The following is a 21,455-nucleotide window of genomic DNA, read 5'->3' on the forward strand; positions in this document are numbered from 1 at the left end:
TTCTGCTCTTGGGTAACCATTGTGAGTACTTAACTCTGTTCATTTTTGATGCCCCCCACACCTGTTGTCCTTGCACACCCCTTGCTTCAAAAACATAATCACTGATTGGTCCAACAATAAATGTCTGGCAGAAGCCCCCATCTGCAAGATCTTCAACCCCCACTTTTGACAGAGCTTTGACAGCATTCTGAGGGAGACTGAGAACATTGAGCCTGAATGGTCTTAACATCCCTCTTACATCTTTTTCCTAAGATCTTGCTACAACCAACCATAATACAAACCCCATCTTGCTTCTGCTCTTGGGTAACTATACCCATCACCATTTTATATAACTATAAAATCACCAATACACGTTCACGCTGCCATATATTGAACACACCTTGATTATCCCCAGATCGTGGCACCTAGTTTTGAACCTTCCCCATCTATCATGATCTTGCTGAAGTTTTTGTAAGAATCTGACTTTCTCTCTCCCTCCACATGAACTGTGACTGTGCAAGAGACCTTCTCCCTGGCACCCCACAACCCAAAACCTGAAAGAGAAGCCATGGAGCTTCTCTTTCAGAAGCACGTTGTGTAGCTCATAAAGCTTCTCTTCATGAGCCATGGCTCATAAATCCATGATTCATAAGCCATGGCTCTTGTGTCCTAACTCAGTTGAAAATAAGGGCTGATCACAAGTGAAGGAATGTGCAGAGCTATTTCAGCTCCACAAACAGCCAATCTGCAGTTTGTGGCAATACCGCAGACCTTGTCAAACGCAAACAAAAGTAAATCATGACACATAATATGATGAGTTTATGATGAGGTGAGCTGAAAAGGAGGAGAGTACAGAAAGAGAAAATATGGAACTGTTGGCAACATGTAGCACTGTTCTTGAATTTTAGAACGTGACTTAATGTCTAGGCAAGGTGTGCGTGTGGTGATGTCTAACCAACGGGAATTCCCCACATCCCCAAAACTACAGAATCCCTTTAGTTCAAATGTACATTTTAAATAAGTTATGAAATAAATACATGCTGGAATAAATAGTTGCATGTGTTTAGCTTGGAGTAATATGTGTGTCACAATGTGTGTCACAAATGTGAGGGTAACCTAACCTGCTGGCTCACTGAGCAAGGGGCCAGGTGTCAGCTGGGATGTGCAACAGAGGTCACTTCTGACTGCTACTTTGGCATTTTTGGTATTGAGTCCTGGTTCATTAGAAAGGGATTAAATGGGCTTAACCCTGCTGGAAATGCCAAATCTGTGCAAAATAACCGGACACTTCCAGGCAAGGTGTATGTCCAATATAAAGAAAAGCACACATGAGCGGGGTGGCTATCCGACTGTCATGGTGACTATGTTGGACTTGGACTGCACACAGACCCTGGTCCACCAAACCCTTGTTCGGGCAGGGGCATTGTTGGAGGCAGAGTGGGTGGAGGTCAGGTGTGTGCCTTGGGTCATACACAAATGTCCCATAGTGTCGCTATAAAATATAAATAAAATATAAGGGTAGAATATATAGAGTCAAGGCAGCAGTTAGCTCGCACCTGACACATTAATTCTGGGGACAGACTGGCTGGGATTTCATAACCTGTTGGGGTAATATGTGGGGATGTTTTTGTGACCAATTGTGCAGTGTAGTGTCTGTGTTGCACTCAGTGGGGAGACGAGGTTGTCCAACCTTGACTCTGTGGAGGAGACAGCAGGGCCTTCTTGCGAGGCCCTGCCACCTCTAGCAATTTACTCTAAAGGAAATTTCCCACTAGAGCAATTTTGTGATGAAAAAGAGATACTGATTTGACCAGGGGACATTGTTCAGGTTTCACACACTAAAAGAAATGTACAAATTACTGGGCATTAAATCTTTTTAGACCAGTGACTACCACCCTCAGACTGAAGGGTTGCTGGAGCAGCTGAATAAGACTTTAAAATTCATAATTCGTACGTTAATTAACACAGACGAACGCAATTGGAACTGCTAATTAGATCCTACGTTGTTTGCAGTGTGGGAGGTTCCTCAGGCCACCATGGGATTTTCGCCCACCGAGTGACCGTTCAGCCGGAAGTCACAGGGGATGTTGGACCTAATTAAAGGAAACTGGAAGAAAGCTCCAAGCCCAGCTAAAAATGAAATTCAGTGCCTCCTGGACCTGAGAGCAAACCTGCACATGTTGGAGAGGTTGTCACAAGAGAATGTGCTCCAGGCCGAGGAACATCTGAACATCTGCACTGTGGTGCGGCCACAAGGTGGTTGGTGCCTGTCGTGGTGGTAACCCCCGAAACAAATGGTGGACACTAGAGGTGAAGGAAGCCAGTAGGCTGAAGAATGACAGGTACTGACAGGCCAAGTGGAATGCGGATCGGACAGTGGCTAAGGCCAAAACTTGAGAGTGAGAGGAGTTTAGAGAGGCCAAGGAAAAAGACTTTCAGACTGCCTCAAAGACATTTTGGCAAACCGTCGGGCAACTTGGGAGGGGGAAGTGGCGTTCTACCTGTACTGTGTATAGTGCAGGTGGAGCGCTGCTGACTTCAACTGAGGACCTCCTTAATCCCACTGGCACGTCTTCCGTGGTGGAAGCAGGGTCTGGGGACAAGGGGGATGACTCACCTAACTCTCGGGGTGAGGTCACTGAGGCAATTGGATGGATGTTGTAGGAATGTCTTGGTTGACACAACTCTACAATGTTGTGTTGAGATCAGAGGCAGTGCCTCTGGATTGGCAGACCGGGGTGGTGGCTCCTATCTTAAAGGGGGACTTGGGGGTGTGTTCCAACTATGGGGGAACACACTCCTCAGTCTCCCTGGGAAGGTCTATAGCAGAGTGCTGGAAAGGAGAGTGCATCTGTGAGTCGAACCTCGGATACAGGAGGAACAATGCAGTTTTCGTCCTGGTCATGGAACACTGGATCAGCTCTTTATCCTTTCAAGGCTACTTGAAGGTGCATAGGAGTTTGCCAAACCAGTCGACATGTGTTTTGGACATGTATAAGGCATGTGACCGTGTGCCTCAGAGTGTCCTGTGAGAGGTGCTTCAGGAGTATAGGGTGTCTGGGCCCTTGCTACGGGCAATTCAAACCATATACAACCTTTGCAAGACCTTGGTCCGCATACCCTGCAATTAGTCAGATTCATTTTCAGTGGGTGATGAACTAGGTCAAGGCTGCCATTTGTTCCCGATTTTGTTTAGAATTTTTATGGACGGAATTTAGGAGTAGCCAAGTGGTGGAAGGCTTTCACTTGGGTGGTCTCAGAATCTCAACTCTGCTTTTTGTAGATGATGTGGTTCTATTGGCTTCATCTAGTGATGGCCTCCAGCTCACACTGGAACAGTTTGCAGCCAAGTGTGAAGTGGTCGGAATGAGAATCAGCACCTCCATCGTCCTCAGCCGCAAACGGATGGAGTGCCCATTCCAGGTCAAGGACGAGTTCCTGCTTTAAATGGAGGAGATTAATTATCTCGGGTTCTTGTGACTAGTGACGGGAGAAGGGAGCAGAAGATCAATAGATCAATAGATGGATTGGGGCTGTGGCCACAGTGATGCAGACGCTGCACCGGTCCGTCGTGGTGAAGAGAGAGCTGAGTGTGAGAGCTCTTCATTTTCCAGTCAATTTACATCCCCACCCTCACCTGTGGTCACAAGGTGTGGGCCGTGACTGAAAGAACAAGATCGCAGATACAAGCGGCGGAAATGAGCCTCCTCCAAAGGGTGGCTGGCCTCTCCCTTAGAAACAAGGTGAGGAGTCCAGTCACCCAGGAGGGGCTCAGAGCAGAGTTGCTGCTCCTCCACATCGAAAGGAGCCAGTTGAGGTGGTTTGGGCATCTGTCAAGGATGTCTCCTGGGCGCCTCCTGGGTGAGGTGAGGAGGAGGACTCAGGGCAGACCCAGGACATGCTGTAAGGACTATATCTCTCTGCTGGCATGGGAACACATGGGAACTGGTGTTTCCACGGACAAGCTGAAGGAGGTCATCATCGGTGTCTGTAATAAAGCAACAACACATGTACCAAGCTGAGTATCTAATAAAGTGGCAACATGAGTATCTGAACAGATATGATTACGATTAAGTGCACTGCATTCTCTGTTGTGGCTATGGGTTGTTTATAACTCCTGAAGGTCTGTCTAATAATTTGACAATAAATTTTAAGTATGCTGGTATTAGATTTGTTGAAACTGACTGTGTGATTTGCTGTTATTTGCTAATTTCTGAGGCAGGATTGACGGACTGGTGATAGAGAAAGTGATTTTTTTAGAGCATAATATATTATTTCGGGGATTCCCTTCTATTACATAATGAACCTTATAGAATAATGTTGTTGTATTATGGAAGTTGGGCGTTTGCCATTTGTAGTGAGACTAGTTCTTAAACAGCACTTTTCTACTTTACCTAAGCACTTACATGCCTCATTCACACAAGCACTTTTTCCAAAGCGTTCCAGCAAACATTCTCTCTGATGTTAAAACTGAGAGTGGACCACTATTATTCCATTAGTCTTTTTGTTAACTTTGATGTGTGTGTGTTTTTTTAAGGTGTAACATACAGACAAGACTGTGAGAAATTTTGTGGAGGCACCCAGTGAAAAGTTTTTAGATAAGTATACTCAAGACTATCTGTTAAACAACTGCTCAGAATTATAAAATAGGTTTTGAGAATAAAGTCTTAAAAGAATGTGTGAAAGTACATTGTAAAAGTATTTTAATAATAATTAAATGTGTTGTGTGAGGCTTTAGATATTGCTTCTTCCTCAAGGACACTGAGGACTTACCATCGTTAAGCCCTGGAGTTTTGTTTTGTGACTTTTTTTGAAGAAACTGGAATTGGAAAAAATAAAAGAAGCTTTGGAAAAGGAAAATCTAAAACCAGTAAAAACCAGAGGTGGAGTTTAGTTAAAGAAGGCATGCTGAATGATGGTGTTGTGCACATGGGCGTTGGGCATTAAGTGTCTGGTATCTGATTTTCTGCATAACTTGTAGTTGTTCCCTAAATTTAATAAGAGCGATTCAGAGAGGTTTTTTTCAGTGTTTGAATGTTTGGCTGTGGCTCTGTTGCACTGGAGTTTTTACCAGCAATACACAAGGAGGTTATTCTTCTTTGAGCAACACAGACTGTTTTAATCTGCTGTTCTGAAGTAGTACTAGATGAAAGTAGCCATGTGACAGATTTTCAGGTGAGACAGAATTGGCTGTAGCAGAGGAATGCTCAGATTTTGCTCAGTTCAGGTAAAAATTTGTACATTTTGTCAAAAGTGAAGAAAAATGGTTCTGGCTCAGAAGGCTAAAGGAAAGAATAAAAAGTTCAGCATACCACTGACCCCATCACAAGACACACACACACACACACACACTTACACTTCTTTGCCTTTTTAACTTGAGTCACATGTGGTCTTCAAGCTGCACCTTAGCTCTCTGCACACATGTGGTTTGATTTAGTGCTGTGGAAAGATTAAATGGGAAAGTTGGAAATGTGAAAAAGAGCCATGTCCTTCCTATTATGAAATTTAACTCAATTTGTCAGAAACCAAAGGTACCCTTTAAGAATAACTACCTCTGGAGCCAAACAACTCTCATGGATCTGGATTATGACTTGGTTTAAGAGGTGATCAGAAAGTGTTGAAAGCATTAAGTGTAGACTATTCTACAAATGCCATCACAGTGACGTTATAAAACATCTAATCTTAAAATTGAAAATGTATGTCTGTTTATATTTGGTAGCGCAAGTCACATGTCACATTCTTTGTAATCTTGCCTCTGTACACCACAAAAGTGGATTTTAAATGAAACAATCAAGATGTATGTGAAGTGAAGATTTTGATCTATAATTAAAGGAGTTAAATTTTTATGCATAGTAATACATTTTAGCAATATATAATTCACCAAACAAGTGAAACAAACTACAAAAAACATAAGCATATATCCATCCATCCATTCGCTTCCGCTTATCCTTTTCAGGGTCGCGGGGGGCGCTGGAGCCTATCTCAGCTGTCAGCTGAGGCGGGGCACATTTTTTTATTCAAAAATAATAATTCAAGAACTTTAGCTAAGGAAAAAATATTAATTTTACTTGGCAAACCTTTTGACAGCTCTAGCAATAAGAGCTGTCAAAAATATAAATTAGTCACACTGTCTGACAATTGACCTGCTCATCTCCAGCTACATGCAGGACTTGCAATTGGCAAGTGTTATTTCTCTTTAAGCTTGTAAAACAAAAAATAAAGATAGAAAAAACTGAAACCTAACTTACCATAAAAGTAAACTGTAATGACATGTTGTACAATAAAGGGCTATTCTATACATGTCTAAATATGTCTGTTCTAAAAATGTTAAAGATGAAAAATATTTTTTGTAGAATAAACCTTGACTAACATAACATTAATCAACACCAAAAATTTTATGTGAGGTAAATAAGTATTTTTGAAAACATCTTAACATAGATGACATAATGTACTTTAACAGTTCTTTATTGGCAGGTGTTTAGTTCTAACAACAGCAATGGCTAATAATGGCCACATATTAAAAAAAAAATCAATCACTGCTTAAGAAAGAAAAATGTTTATTGGTTAAAGAAGTATTTAAAAACGTTTTATTTTACCGTCATATACTCACACTTTACAGCAGTGGACCCCACACATGAGCATTGTCTGAATACTTGCAAGCAGTAATGATTGCTTCTCTTCTGTCATTGAACAACATTACTGTACCTCACCGAGATATTTGGTGATTAAAAGTCTGATGTTATTGATTATAATAATGTCTGTGTTATAAAATAAATTAGTAACATGTTCATCATGTCATCAGAAAACCACATACTATGTGTATCATAATGCTTCTCAGTCTCCCATGTCTCAGTGCAACTCCTATTGTAGCCAAAATATCAGTTACATATGCAAATACTCCAAAACAATGACCAACTGGCAATTGAAGCAAAATCGCAGTAAAAGACATTCAAATTGAGATTTATCTTAGTGTTTGGTAGTTGTGGAGCTACACTGGCATATCTTTATTAGAAATGACTAAATATTAGTCCGCATCTATAAGCAGTCTTCTACAAACTCACATTTTGATTGCGACACAGTTAGCTTGATTTACATTCCTAAATATCTACTTCTCAAGCAGCAAATTAAATTGAGCTACACTAAGTTTGAAAAACAAAAAAAAATCGAATATGTAAAATGCAGAAAATCATTCGAGTGTCTTTGTTTCTCACAATAGGTTAAAAAAAAGGAACACATTTCAGCAAATGACTGACAGTAATAAAGCCTTTCTTAATAGAACAAACATATTTTGCTGAGTGACAGCAGCTTGCTACCATCATCCCTGCCACCCCTGTGCACACTTCAAAACATGATAAAAGCACTAAAACCTTACACTACACAAATTCAAAGTTTATCAGATAATAAACAATATTATCTGACATATTACCTGATAATAAACGGCAATAAACAGTTTGTGGGGGACTTGTTTGCTTTACTGAGTAGTAGTCAATTTTCTGTCTTAGTGGTAGTTCTCCTAAAGATCCTGGCAATAAATATTAATTTACAAAACATATAAACCCTTTACTGTTAGTCACTGTCAAAGAATTAACCAAGTTATTTATACAACAGCATTGAGCAATAACTTTGTGTTGTGACTAGGGCAACTGACAAATTAGAAGAAATCAACACATCTTTGGGTGAATGAAAATGAGAATGAAAGTAAAGAAACTGAACCAAACTGCACTGATTGGTTGTGGTACCACACTTCATAACTGCACTACAAAACTCAATTTTAAACAGTGTGTTTTTGTTATCCCAAATTCTCTATTGCATGACATTTATATCATTTGACAACATTAGGAAATTTAGATGCACAGGTATGAAGATTTGTGGCTCGCTGTCGTTTATCAGACAAATACAGTGTTCACTGATCTCGACTAAACATAAATGAAACTGAGTGTGTAGTAGCCACTTTACAAAACATTAATGCTGCAAAGCTACTAATGCTTCATACTATCGTATTTCATGAAAAAGGACATCATCAACTGGAAAAACATGAGGAACATTGAAAGAAACAAAAACAGTAAATCTTTTATGTAATATCAGTAAATTGAAACCAAAGCTGTCAACTTATGGGGCTGTGTTCTTGAACAGATTATTAATGTTGGTTGTGTTATACTCTTTCAAATCCCAATTCGTGTGGCTACAATATTCTCTTGAGGCTGGGTTAAAAGCACTAAAAAGTAAAACTCAGTCAGAAAATACTTGTACCTTTGATATTATTACATAATGGTTTTAATGTTTCTTGAACTGACTAAAAGTCTCTATATTGAAGACGGTGATTGAGATTAGTCACACCTCTCAAATAAACCTATGTGATAAAGTGTTTCCTGATGTTTCTGGCTTCAACCAGAAATTCTGTCAGCCAGAGAGAGGTGGAAAGAGACGAAACCGTGTTTTAAACATCCAGGTCATCTGGCCTGGCTCGGCTGCTCATTCTGCTGCTGGCCCTGCTACAAGGCCTGGCATCCATCAACCCTATCGGCTGCAGCTCGTGTCCTGCTGAGGAAGACAGTTTCTTATGCTCGTGGGTATCATCTGGGAAATCAAAGGCTTGTGCGTGGGAGTTTGAAATAGTGCTTCCTCCACCAGTCTGTCCAAGACGGTTCTGTTCTGTAGAGTAGTTAGCCCAGTTCTGCTCGTTGGCCTGCTTATTATAATTACGGCACGAGCCAGTTCCCCGCTCCCCTGTGGCAAGCTTGTAGCCAGGGGGGGACATTGGTGAGAGTGGGGCAGTTGGGGATGAGCAGCCATTATAGTAGGCATACTTCGTAGTAGAGAGTTCTTTAGGGGTAGGGCTTAAGGTGCCTCCGCTGGGGTAGAGTGTGGGTTGTTGTTTGCCTTTTACACGATCTTTGATCCTCTTAAAGAACACATAGAAAAGTTCAATGACATTGAGCAGCAATGACACCAGTGAGACCACCAACATGAAAATAATGAATACGGTCTTCTCTGTGGGACGAGACAAGAAACAGTCCACTCGGTGTGGACATGGGTTCCTCTCACAGGTGTAGACTGCACTCAGACTGAACCCATATATGTACCACTGAATAACCAGGAAGCCCACTTCAAACATAGACTTGAAAAAAATGCTCACTATATAGGTTCTAAGGAGGGCTCCTTTCATCTTGACTTTGCCATGTTCCTCAATACCATACTTTAGCTTTTTCATCTCAATTTTCTTTAAAGGTATGTCGACGTCACCTCCGTCATTTTGCACAGCTTTGAGATCCTCTTCTTTCCTGTTGAGTTTCTGCTCTTTCCTGTTCAGATAGAAGACATGAGCCAGGTATAGAAGTGTAGGTGTCGACACAAAAATAATCTGGAGAACCCAGAAGCGAACGTGGGAAATGGGGAAGGATTTATCGTAACAGACATTTTCACACCCAGGCTGCTGGGTGTTACACTTGAAGGCTGACTGCTCATCTCCCCAGGCCGATTCGACTGCAGTACCGAGCACCAGGATCCTGAATATGAAGAGCACCGACAGCCAGACCTTCCCACCAGCAGTAGAGTAAGCCTGAACTTTGTCCAGCAGACGACCCAGAGCACTCCAGTCACCCATGTTCAGGGAGTATTAGCTAGTGGGAAAAAAGAACAATGTTGAAGTGGTTGCAGTGTACAAACTGTGTTACACAAACAGTTATCAAAGTTAGGAGCAGGAACCCTGTTTTTAGGAAAGATCCCTAAGATTCTTGCCATTAGCTTTATTTTGGGTTATTTTTTCCACAACTATCCAAAAAACTAAATTGCGCTGAATAATACAAAGTCTGATGTCTCATCAGTACTCAAAATAATTTGGTATATTCAGTTTAATGTCGCCTTTGAAAGAGGTCATACTATTTTAAGACGTCACGGAATCGTTTTCAGCAGGCACACCAAAAAGTAGACTGTACTGTTAATTATACTACCAAATGATAAATCACATGCTTGTAACACATAATACACACACATTAAGACATGTTACTTCAGAGAGCAATGGCAGCGTTGGATATATGTTTGTAAGGCAACTTTTGCGGGGAAGTGTGAAACAGCAGCCTAATCCCCATGGTGCCTGTAGTAAGTAAGTAACTGCATGTGATCTCACTTATACATGTAAATGGTAAATGCACTGGTGCTTTCTATCTAATATTACACACATTCACACTCCAGTGGACATGTCTCACGCAGACTAGTGCAGCCAGGAGTTGAACCACCAGTCTTCAAATTAGTAGATGACCTGTTCTGTCTCCTTAGCTGACAAGTTATACACAATGCAATGTATTTCTGTGAACATTAATTGGAAATGTGAAAATTAACTTTAGTTTGGGAGTGTTTGGCCTTTATATTTAAATATAAGAAGTGCAAAATTTGAGCTACTAAGAATTTAAGGTAAATTAAGCTTTCATTGGTATTAGATAGGGAACACATCCCGCCACTTTCCACATGAATGAGTTTGTTTGAGTGAAATGATCAAGACAAAGCAGAACAATGGACTCCAACACAATGACCTACTCAGCAAACCACTCAAAAGTACTAAGAGTACTATGGTTTTCATTGAAAAGAAACAATGTTCAAGGGAAAAGAGAGTGAGCCCTAACTCTGAGTTTCCTGACTTCAGTGGCTTTTAAGCAAAGCAATAAATGCTACAAGAGAGGCAGAGAATTTGAAATATAAAAAGAACTTTCATTAAATTAAAATCGAAAAGAGGTCATTGGCCCACTACATAAATAAAAAAATCGAGATAGTAAAAACACACAAATAAATAAATAAATCTGGCTTTTATCAGCCATTGCTCCTTGTAGATGTAAACCAGGTTGTAGGTTTGATTTCTACAAAAACGAAAAAAGCTGACAAAGCATTCACCTTGGAGAAAGGGATACTCAAAGTTTCTAAGACAAGACGCATGTGGTCTAGAGCGCACCGGAGTTTATCCGAATATTTCTAAGAGCAACAGGCGGACAGCGTTTTCCTTCGGACGCGTTTTTTTTTTAAAGCCAAACTTTCTTTTACTTACCTGGAAAGTTACAGAGACAAAAAAGGTGGCCCGTTCCCCGCCACTTGGCAAAGTTAAAATCCAAGTTTGGCATCAGTAGGAAAACTGAGTCGAACTTGTCAAACTTCCCTTATAACGGTGCCGTCAGAGAAGTTACAGTCACCTGATCTCTACGTCAAGACCGAAGCCCCTGCTGCTGGGAGGGCAAAGAAAAAAAGACTCCTACAGAAACAGCCAATGTGTGGTGTTTCGGGCTTTATTGCTTCATAAGCACATGAGAACACGTACCATCACGTGGAACTAATGTTAAAACGCAGGGTTACAAATACAAAATACCTCGACCCAACAGATATACCTCCTGTGTGCAAACTACTTTGACATGTATTTGCGTCAGTACATCAGTAGGAGAATGTAACTATGTAGCTACAATTCTTCTTCACATTTCTCTGGCAGCTGGGAATACTTGCTACTGTGCAGATGATAGTTAAAAAAAAAGGTAAAGGGGTCCATGTGAAAAAGACAATAGGTAACGTACACACCTGCCTATCAGTTCAAAAAAAACACAAACACTTTAAAATAGGACCTTCTACTACTTATATACTCATATATACTTGGGCGGTTTCTGTTTCACTGTGTATAATATAGTGCTCATATTGCCAATAAAGCCCGTTTTTTAGGCCTTACACAGGGTCCTGGTTATGCTTCACCGAGCACTCAAACTGAAATTCCTCATTTAATTTTTAGTAACTTTCCATTAAACCATTCTGGGCTCCCATAACACACTTGATTGGTACACAGCACCATCTAGTGATGAAAATAAAATAATGCAGGTGTTGTATCAAATAGAATAGTGTGTGGTGCTCCACACCAATTGTGCAGGAACAAAATATAAATAGAATACAACAGGAATATATATATATATATACATACATATATACATATATATACATACATATATATATACATACATACATATACATATACATACATATATACATATACATATATATATATATATATATATGTATATATATATATATATATATATACATATATATATATACATATATATATATATATATATATGGGTGACTGGAGTGCTCAGAGATCTCTACTCATCTCTGTGAGATGTTAGACGGATCAGCTGCTAACTGAGATTTCTTTGCTTATTTTTGCCATGTTAGATTCAAGAGGATTTGGATTTCTGTTGTCTTCCTGCTGAATTACAACTTCCAAAGAATTCTACTGTTTTTCTATGGATTATAACTTTGAGAAGATTTCCACTGTATTCTTGCTCGATTGAATCCACTGGACTATTATTATCAACATGAACCAGAGATAAGTGCATCTTCAGGCCTGGATAGATTGTTCTCTCCTCAACCTCTCTCATCTCAAGGACCACAACAAATGAGAATGGAGAATTCAAGTGCTTTGATTATTTTATTATTTTTGATTTGGCTTTTGCTTTTCTCCTACTAAATGGTCTAATAAAACAATACTGCATTCAACAAGTCTAAATTGTGGACATTCCTATTTTAATCTCTTGTGAAGGAGTAACAGTAAAAACCTGCATATTATAAGATCACTCAAAGGGATTCTTACAGGTTACAAGATCCTTGGGGTCTCCCATTAATTTAGTGTCCAGGCTACCAAGTTAAACCCAGTTAGTTACCAAGTACACATATTTAGAGGAGAGCTGCTGATAACAGGTGTGGCTAAAGATTTTCTACACCAGTCTTTGACTGGGTTATGTTGTTGAACCAAAGGAAAGTGTGGGGAATCAAAAATAAATAGTGATGTACTCACAGTGGTTTCCTGAGAGATGAAGTGAGATGGGTTTGATGTGAAGTATGATGTTGGTGAGATCTTGGCCGTTCAGAGTCTCGGGGAGAGAAACCAAGGGTGTGCCTAATTGCTTAGCTAGATTAGAATCCAAAAAAAACGTTGCTCTACCCTGGAGTTGACTAATGCCTGGAGTTAATATTTTACAATGGATCGTAACAGGAATCAATAATCAAGGTAGGGATGAGTTCATTTATAACAATCACCCTATTTCCAGCCACTATCCTCCTGCTCTGCTCCTCAAGTGTCAAATGAAACACTTTAAAGAGCAGCACTGCTCAACACTTCATTTGAAACAGTTATTCATTCCAGTGAGAGATATCTCATTGGAATTAATAAATGCCTGTGCCCACTGCAGCGCTCTGCCTCTCATGCAAAATCAGAGGCACAAGTTTTGCAAAGCCATTCAAAGATCATCATACACAAAGTTATAAAACCCAGTTTGTTTTCTCCACCTCACCAGAGAAAGTTTCGAGTTAAAGTCAGAACTTTCTCAGTGGGCTCTGGCAGAGAAAGCTGAGGTGGAGAAGTAGTTGAATTAGACAGAGCTGACTCCACCGCCAGTCACAGGAGCTTTGATTGGCAGGTGCAGTCTTCTGTGAATTGCAGAGAGAGTAGGAACGCTGAGAGGAGGTCCACCATTTACTTTCTAAAAGCAAAGAGTGACTGTTTCAAACTGACAGCTGGACTAACCAGCTGGCATTTTTTTTCCCAGTAAGTGAAATCTGTGTTTTCAAGGCTAATGTATGTCCTTAGCTAGGTAGCTAAAATGAGCCATTGGCTGTTGGAAAAAGTTCGTGATATGAATATGAATGAAGCTGCCCTTACTAAAGAAATCACTCCATTGTCCTTAAATGTTAATAAAGTCATGGGTTAGATATTAAAGCAGCAAGAAGTTTAGAGACCTGCAGCAGGCAGCTGAAGATGAGGCAGAAACAGAAAAGTCACTGGAACTGCTAAGTGTCCAACTAACTTTACTGTAATAGTAATAATTATTTAGCTGAACTTTACTTCAGCCTTCTGCGTAGAGCTGATCATTACATATGTGCAAACAGAAGCGTGTTTCTGTCTCTCTCCACACAAGCATTAACACCAACACTAACATTTATAAAATGGTGCACTACGATCTCCTGTTAACGGCCGATGTAATGCAGCTTTAATGGAAAATGAATTACTGAATGGACTGAAAATGTTCTCACTGTATTCTTCACTCAAAAACTGCCCATAGTATCAGATCCAGTTTACTAAAATCTCAGTTTGCTGATAACTCACAAAAAGAAACAGGATTCATGAAAAAATATTGCAAAAACTAATATTTATGTGCTGTAACCAAATGGTGACATTTGACATGATAAAGCAAAAGTTATGTTTAAGTTTTCCAGTTTGTTTCAATTATTCAGGCTAAAAACCAGGTTAAATTATTCTTAATGAGGTATTGTTAAAATATACTGCACAGCTTACATCCTTTTAGCGAAATAATATGAATATGATACATTACCATGTCGTTAATAATTATAATTGCTGTTGGTTAGCCACTCCAAACTGGATGAAAATGGTGAAGCTGTCCCTGTCATTATAATTGGGTGACAGTAGTGACATCAGTAAAGAGTGTGGGTGGGACAGTCAGGCAGAGCAGGGAGGAATCTGATGATTTAGCAAGATTAGCCTGAATTATAACAAGGAAGTGAGAATAATCTGAGTTACAACCCAAGAACTGACTGGACTAGAGAGGACTCTTAGCGAGGTAGGAAAGTTTTCAAAACAAGAAGAGTCAATTTTGTATAAATAAAACTTAATCTTTGTTTGTATTATGAAAACAGAATTTAATTCTCTGATTATATTTGACAGTGTTCAGGAATTTAATTTTAACCGGATTTCACACATACACACAATCGGATACTGTCGATGTAATTCAGAATCGAAAACCTTTATAACATCCTTCTTTACTCCTTTACATTAGTTTGGTTACTATCAGCAAAGAAATATCTGCGGCAGTAAATTAAATTTCACTGTCTCTTGGTGGAACAGGAGAAAGCATATGATTGGGTGCCAAAAGAGGAACATGACATGAGGAAGTCAGGAGTAGCAGAGAAGCATGTGATAGTGATACAGGATATGTATGAAGAGTGGGGTTGGATTACATCTGGGATCGGCTCTAAGCCCTTTTTTTCTGCAGTGATAAAGGACAGATTAACTGATGAGGTGTGGTAGGAGTCTCTGTGAACTATACAGGTAACAGACATCATTATGAGGGTAGGGAGCAGGTGGAAAAGAGCCTGGAGGAGTGGTGGTATGCTCTGGGAGAGAGGACGAATAAAATTCAGTAGAAACAAGACAGAATATATGTATGTAAATGAGAGGACGACAGAAAGGTGAACATGTAAGGAGGAGAAATAGTGTGGGTAGCTGAATTTACATGCCTGGGTTCAGCCGTCCAAAACAACAGACAGTGAGCAAGAGAGGAAGCCAGGCAGGCTAGAGTGGGTCGAGTCTTCTCCATTCTGCCTATTTGCCAGTTTCAAAATTTGTAATTTGTTTCAGCTTTTGTGATTACAGGTGGAGATAGCTTCCAACAGGAGGACTTTGGCTTCAGGACAACCTTGAAGGCAGCATATTCTTTTCATTTGAATTGCACAAAAAGTAATCATTTATTTAAAAATTATGTTCTAAGTAGTACTTAAAAATAATTATACATTTAATTACGTTTTACAAATTATGTATGTGTATATACAGAGACACATGTATATATAAATATTGTATTATATATGTAATATTATATGTTTAAAGTGTGCCAATTACTCCCTTGTTCAAGTTTTAGCTAATGAGAATTGAGAAGCCTAAATTCAGAAAAATATACGTGGTAATGTAGAAGTCATGGGTTGTATTATAAAGTGGAGGTTGAATGATCAATAAGCAGTATTCATAATTGTATTACTATAATAATACATGTAACTCCTGAATGATCCATCATTGTTCAGCATACATTTGATTGAAATTTGTATGAATATATCACCTTAAATAATCCACCCAGTTTCAAATATGACTATATATTGCTCGTCTTTTTCTCGAGATGGACTTTTGTCACACAACTGCATATTCATTGTTGTGTTTTGTTTTCTCTCTTAAAGGCTGCTATTATGGGGGAGTGGTCCTTTCTGTCTGATTTGTTAGACAAGGTGCAGTTTCACTCCACCTTCTTGGGAAAGGTCTGGATGAGTGTTCTTTTTCTCTTCAGGATCTTCATTCTGGCAGCTGGTGTCGATAAAATATGGGGAGACGAACAATCAAACATGAAGTGTAATATCCTAACGCCTGGATGCAAGAATTCTTGCTATGATCACACCTTTCCTTTGTCTCATACACGCTTCTGGGTGCTCCAGATTCTCACTGTCTCCACGCCAACGCTTATCTATCTGGGCCACGTCTTACTAGTGATTCGTAAAGAGAACAAACGGAGAAGACGCCTGGAGGAAAAAAGGAAAAAGCAGGAGATGATTAAAGCCCCCAAGTATTCAAATGAACATGGCAAAGTGCACCTCAAAGGCGCCTTGCTGGTCAGCTACACGTTTCAATTGCTGTTCAAGATTTTGCTTGAAGTAGCATTCATTGTAGGACAGTACTACCTCTATGGCTTCATACTTATGCCAAATAAGGTTTCTTGTTTCAAGGACCCATGTAAGACAGAGGTACACTGCTTCATTAGTCGCTCCACAGAGAAAAGCGTCTTTATTATCTTCATGTTAGCAATGGCTGGGTTTTCTGTCATTTTAAACATTGTGGAGATATTTTACCTGATGATCTCAAAGATAAAGGAGAGGAAAAGAAGGACCAGCAGCTCCATTCCACCAGAGGGATTCAATCTCAACAACCCAAATCCCAATTCAACTGAGAGAGTTACATGGTGTTGAAAGACAGTGAGCTGACGTAAACATTGACATAGGTCACTATCGTTAGTTACAACATCACTCAACATCTTCATTTGAATTTTACATCTTATTTCAGGTTTAAAATAAATCACCCACATCGGTTAAATTGTACATAGACAGCCAACGAGGTTAAATGCAGAAACTACTGAAAATGAGATGTGCTCGTATTCAAAGTTATAAACTGCCGGTATTAAACGCTCACATACTGATCCATCTATCTTTAAAAGTACTAGTAGTTACTAGTAGTTAGGGGTTATCATGGCTAAGCAAGCACACACCTGACATGTACACTACATTCCCATGTTGCGCATCAATTTTCAACCGGAAAACCAGAAACGTAACCTTCTCTTGAACATGATCTACAAATGTCATTTGCAAAAATGTTGGGATTCTAATATCTGTTATTTGGTCATTTACTTCAACTTTCATCTAACAGCGAAAAACAAAATAAAGTGTCCAAGAGCACCTCAATCATGAACAAAATTAAACAGGTTCTAGATTATAATTCTCTCTGGATTTTGTGTTGTTCTCTAATTCTCCCGTATTTAACTTGTTGTGTAGAGGTACGGGGAAATAACTATAAAAATACACTAAATTCGCTTTTCATATTACAAAAAAAGGACAATTGGTATTACACATAAAGTTCAATATCCTCTTCATACAAACTTATTTTTACAGTCGAAATTATTAAAAGTTCATGACAGGGATGAGAGGGGTCATTAAATGACAAGAGGTGTTTTCAATGTGACAAGTCATCACTGTTATATATTGTTGTTAATGTGTATTACATATACTCAGGAAGAAGCTACATAACTACATGACTGAGCTATAAATATGTGAAGGGAGTGGGAGTAAATGCTCCATTTTGTATATATGTATTCATGTACTCTAAATAAACCATCAATCAATCAAACACTGAAATGCTATGTGTCCAGTTGGTCCTGGTATTGGAAATGGTGCACATTTTAAAAATACAAGTCAGCAAAGTTCAGGAGCAGCATACTGTTAGCCAGTTCTGAATCTTGGCTCCCGTGTATGAGCACTGACCCATGTAGTAAGCCTTAATTATACAGTGTTGATGGGATAGCTAAAGGGCGCAATGGCAGAGTAGTCATTCCTCTTATATTTCTTTGAAGTATGCTTGATGATCGGTGTCTGGGTCGCTTACACAGTTTGTCCTTTGTAATATAACGTCTCGGTGAACCAGTCTGCGTAGTCACATAAACTCCATGCTCATTGTGTGATGATAAATTTTTTGCAGACGTGAACCCAAGTTGATCCTAGCTAACTTGCAGAAAGTATAATCAAGGCCTTATCTCTTGTTGCAGGTGCCTAGTTAAACATTACCAAATATTCTCTGAATAACATTTTTTTTTTAAATTGATTGCAGTTTACATTATATGTTTGAAAATATGTGTTCCAGAACACATATTTTCACATAATAGGCTAAAACAATGCTAACAAAAAGCTGAAAAAATATATACATAATTTTTTAGGTTTTAGGCGATCGTGGCTAAAGAGTTGGGAGTTCGCCTTGTAATCGGAAGGTTGCCGGTTCGAGCCCCGGCTTGGACAGTCTCGGTCGTTGTGTCCTTGGGCAAGACACTTCACCCGTTGCCTACTGGTGGTGGTCAGAGGGCCCGGTGGCGCCAGTGTCCGGCAGCCTCGCCTCTGTCAGTGTGCCCCAGGGTGGCTGTGGCTACAATGTAGCTTGCCATCACCAGTGTGTGAATGTGTGCGTGAATGGGTGGATGACTGGATATGTAAAGCGCTTTGGGGTCCTTAGGGACTAGTAAAGCGCTATATAAATACAGGCCATTTACCATTTACCATTTACTTAAAACTGAATATAAATAAAGGCCTTTAAGAAAAATATTAACAAAACACATGGATGTGTCTCACATTATGTTTATTTTATTTGCTGTACATAAAGATCTCGGTGAGCAACTCACTTTTAACAGGTGTTAAATGTGTTACACGTAGGTGTAATACAGAACAAGCAACTAACAAAAAAAAAAGTTGTATTGAGCACATGTAAGGAAGGATATCTTACTATTATGAACACAGTACTTTTTCATTGTACAGGAGTAGAAAAAAAAAATAAAAAAATCACACTGCAGCTAGCTGGTGAAAACTGTGTGACTAGACACTATGCTAAAGAGCTAAACTCAAGTTTATATCCCAGGAAACTTTTCTGTCAAACTTATTCATTTCCTACAACCAGATTATGTTTTCTTCAGGAAAAAAGTTCTTTATCCACAAATGTTGTGATTTCAGACTTTGGCTTTTTTCAAAACCTCTTGGTCCCAGTCAGTGTCAAGAACATCATTATTTAACTCGGCAGACTCAAACAGAGACAATCCTGAGAATAGGCCTTTGGAACCACTACTATTACTATCCTGAGGACTCGTAAAACACTTTCTCTTTAGACTGGCAGTCCTTTGACAGTTAACTGAATCCCTAGTTACCATTTTTACAGTGTTGTTTTCAGTATGACTGAATTTGGTCTGTTTTACTTTGCACTCGGACATTGTTGTACTCGTTGACTTCATCCCTAGTTCACATTTCTTTGCTGGTGTGTAATCTGTTGCTGGGGGTATGGTTTGGCACTTCTTGCCTATGTGGTTGGCGATGTTTAGAATTTTGTGGACTTTTGAATTAGCTCTCAAACAATCAGCATCACCTTTTCTAAGCGTACTCTTTTCCATTTTTGTTTGAGCTGTTGTGGGTTCACTTGTCCAGATAGATGAGAATCCTGAGAGTTTAATTTCTGAGCTTGAGGAAGTTATACTGGTCTTCATCTGTTCTGATTGTAATGTAGTTTGATTAGTGATGCAAGCACTTGATTTTGAAAGTGGGGTGGAAGTAAATACATCTCTGTCATCACCAGTGCTGACTCTGGTTCTCTGACACAGGTGTGCGTCATTATGACTAATTGGTTTCTTTGTGTTAACGCTCACTGTCATTTGCTTTTCTGGACTGGCATTATTGTTATGGTTGTCAACTGAAGTTCTCATCTTACTTGGTTTGAACATGAATCTTGACAACTTTCCACGCAAGTCTATGTGTGTTTCAGCTTCGACTGCCATTTTCTCCCTTGGAACAGCGCTGCTCTTCCTACTTTCAGTCAGGTGCAATTTGTCCTCCTTTACATAGCTGTCTTTGTCAGTGGACAGGTTTGTCTCTAGTACATTTTCACTTTCATCCCCAAACACCAGCCTTTCTCTGTGTCCTTTTCCAACCTCTTTGTGAAATCGCTGATGTTTCAGGTCCAGTTGCCCAATGCCTTTATCTCCCATATTCTTAGAGTCCATTGTGCTTCTAGAAACCTTTTGAAAATGATATCCCAATGGCTCTGGATGTGCTTCATGCTTCTTTCTCTCATATTTCAGTATCTCCTCTTGGCTTTTAGAGATTTCTTCTGTAACGCTTTCATTTTTCTTACCTTGTATGTTTTGTTCTGAAACAGAGGTAATATTTCCAAAAACAACTGGAGCAACGGTCCTTCTCGAAGTCAACTTTTCAGATCGACAGCTTGATTGTATGGTTACTTTACACACGTCTGTTCCACTTGAAATAGTTTTTGTATTTTCTTGAGGTGTAGTTATGGGTGAGGTCCTATCATTTGGGGACAGTGACAGAGAGGTGTGGAACCAGTTCGAGTCACTCCTCACTGTATTACCACTTTCCAAATTGCTAGTGTGTGTTTTGGAGTTTGCGTCACTGAGTAGATGCTTCAGTTTAGTAGTTGATGAATCACATTCAGGAGACTCTGATGTCTGGCTTTTTGACCTTAAGAGAAAAACAGCCTGCAGTTAAAATGATGATAGCTCCAAACACTCATGTGCACAAAGTTGAATCCATAAATAAACATTTCAAATCTGCTCCCAATTTGAACTCCACTGGCTACATTCATCACAAAGAATCATGTCATTAAGTGTCAAAGAATAATTATCTTATGTGTTTTTGTATACGTTTTATACAAGTAAAGACAGAAAATGGGGCCTAAAAGACTATAGATTATCAGTGGACGTCAAATCATTAGGTCATGATTTTGATGTCATGGGGGATTTCTTTGCAGAAAAGAGACAGTTACTAGCAGCACTGCTTATGCATTCAAATGTTGTGTAGCAGGAGGTAATAATCTAACATTGGGATTATCTTTGAAAGTTAACAAATTAAAAAAAAAACAACAACAACAAAAAACAAAACAAAACACCAATTTACTCACCTGGATAGTCTGTCTCGCTCCTTCTTAAGGAACAGTGGGAGGTTCAGTCCTTCGAGCAGTATCTGACACTGAGTTTGATACTGCTCAACAGGGTCAGCAGGAAATGAGGTGAATAAAGTATTCACATTTCCCTGCAGAGCGCCACCCTAAAAGAAGAACGTAATATGCAGTTACAGACTGACACAGCAGCGTGATGACAACACACCACAAAGTGAATGATATCAACCAGCTGGAAAACAAAGGAGACTAGAAGTGAGAATGTCATCTGTAAACTCATTTTACATTGTGGTCCACATACAGCCCACTTTACTTTTAAGTGGGCCAGAATGCTGAAAATTAGTATATCAAAAAGAAGTGTGACTTCATCACTCATTTACAACAAGTGAATGCTGCTGTAACTTATGAAAGCTCTGTCAGCACTCACTCTTAGATAGTGATAACTTTTCACTCGTTTAATTGTTTA

At 39.4% G+C, this 21,455-nt stretch overlaps 3 protein-coding genes across 6 annotated transcripts in view; 1 reads left to right on the forward strand and 2 right to left on the reverse strand.

The window, feature by feature from the left end:
- Positions 1-6,519: 6,519 nt before the first annotated feature.
- Positions 6,520-11,112, reverse strand: gja1b (gap junction protein alpha 1b). The gene is made up of 2 exons (XM_026142917.1): positions 11,015-11,112; positions 6,520-9,599 (listed from the first exon to the last, which is right to left on the reverse strand). Exon 2 carries the CDS (start codon positions 9,581-9,583, stop codon positions 8,417-8,419), a length of 1,167 nt encoding a protein of 388 aa, XP_025998702.1. The 5' UTR covers positions 9,584-9,599; positions 11,015-11,112; the 3' UTR covers positions 6,520-8,416.
- A 3,343-nt stretch (positions 11,113-14,455) lies between these two features.
- On the forward strand, positions 14,456-17,682 carry LOC113007124 (gap junction Cx32.2 protein-like). Of its 2 annotated transcripts, none has more exons than XM_026143548.1 (3): positions 14,456-14,579; positions 15,392-15,475; positions 15,964-17,682. In XM_026143548.1, exon 3 carries the CDS (start codon positions 15,973-15,975, stop codon positions 16,741-16,743), a length of 771 nt encoding a protein of 256 aa, XP_025999333.1. In that variant the 5' UTR covers positions 14,456-14,579; positions 15,392-15,475; positions 15,964-15,972; the 3' UTR covers positions 16,744-17,682. The 2 variants fall into 2 exon arrangements, with proteins under 2 accessions (XP_025999333.1, XP_025999334.1); XM_026143549.1 differs by having other exon boundaries at positions 14,554-14,579; positions 15,377-15,475.
- A 980-nt stretch (positions 17,683-18,662) lies between these two features.
- Positions 18,663-21,455, reverse strand: part of mcm9 (minichromosome maintenance 9 homologous recombination repair factor) — a 32,762-nt gene continuing 29,969 nt past the window's right edge. For all 3 annotated transcript variants that reach the window (XM_026142779.1, XM_026142778.1, XM_026142780.1), the window contains 2 exons: positions 20,993-21,138; positions 18,663-20,553 (listed from right to left, as the gene is read on the reverse strand). In XM_026142779.1, the coding sequence (XP_025998564.1) occupies positions 19,035-20,553; positions 20,993-21,138 (1,665 nt within the window). In that variant the 3' untranslated portion in view covers positions 18,663-19,034. The remainder of the gene's footprint in view (positions 20,554-20,992; positions 21,139-21,455) is intronic.

This window comes from Astatotilapia calliptera, chromosome 15 (assembly GCF_900246225.1).
Source record: "Astatotilapia calliptera chromosome 15, fAstCal1.2, whole genome shotgun sequence".
In the NCBI taxonomy this organism is placed as follows: Eukaryota; Metazoa; Chordata; class Actinopteri; order Cichliformes; family Cichlidae; genus Astatotilapia; species Astatotilapia calliptera.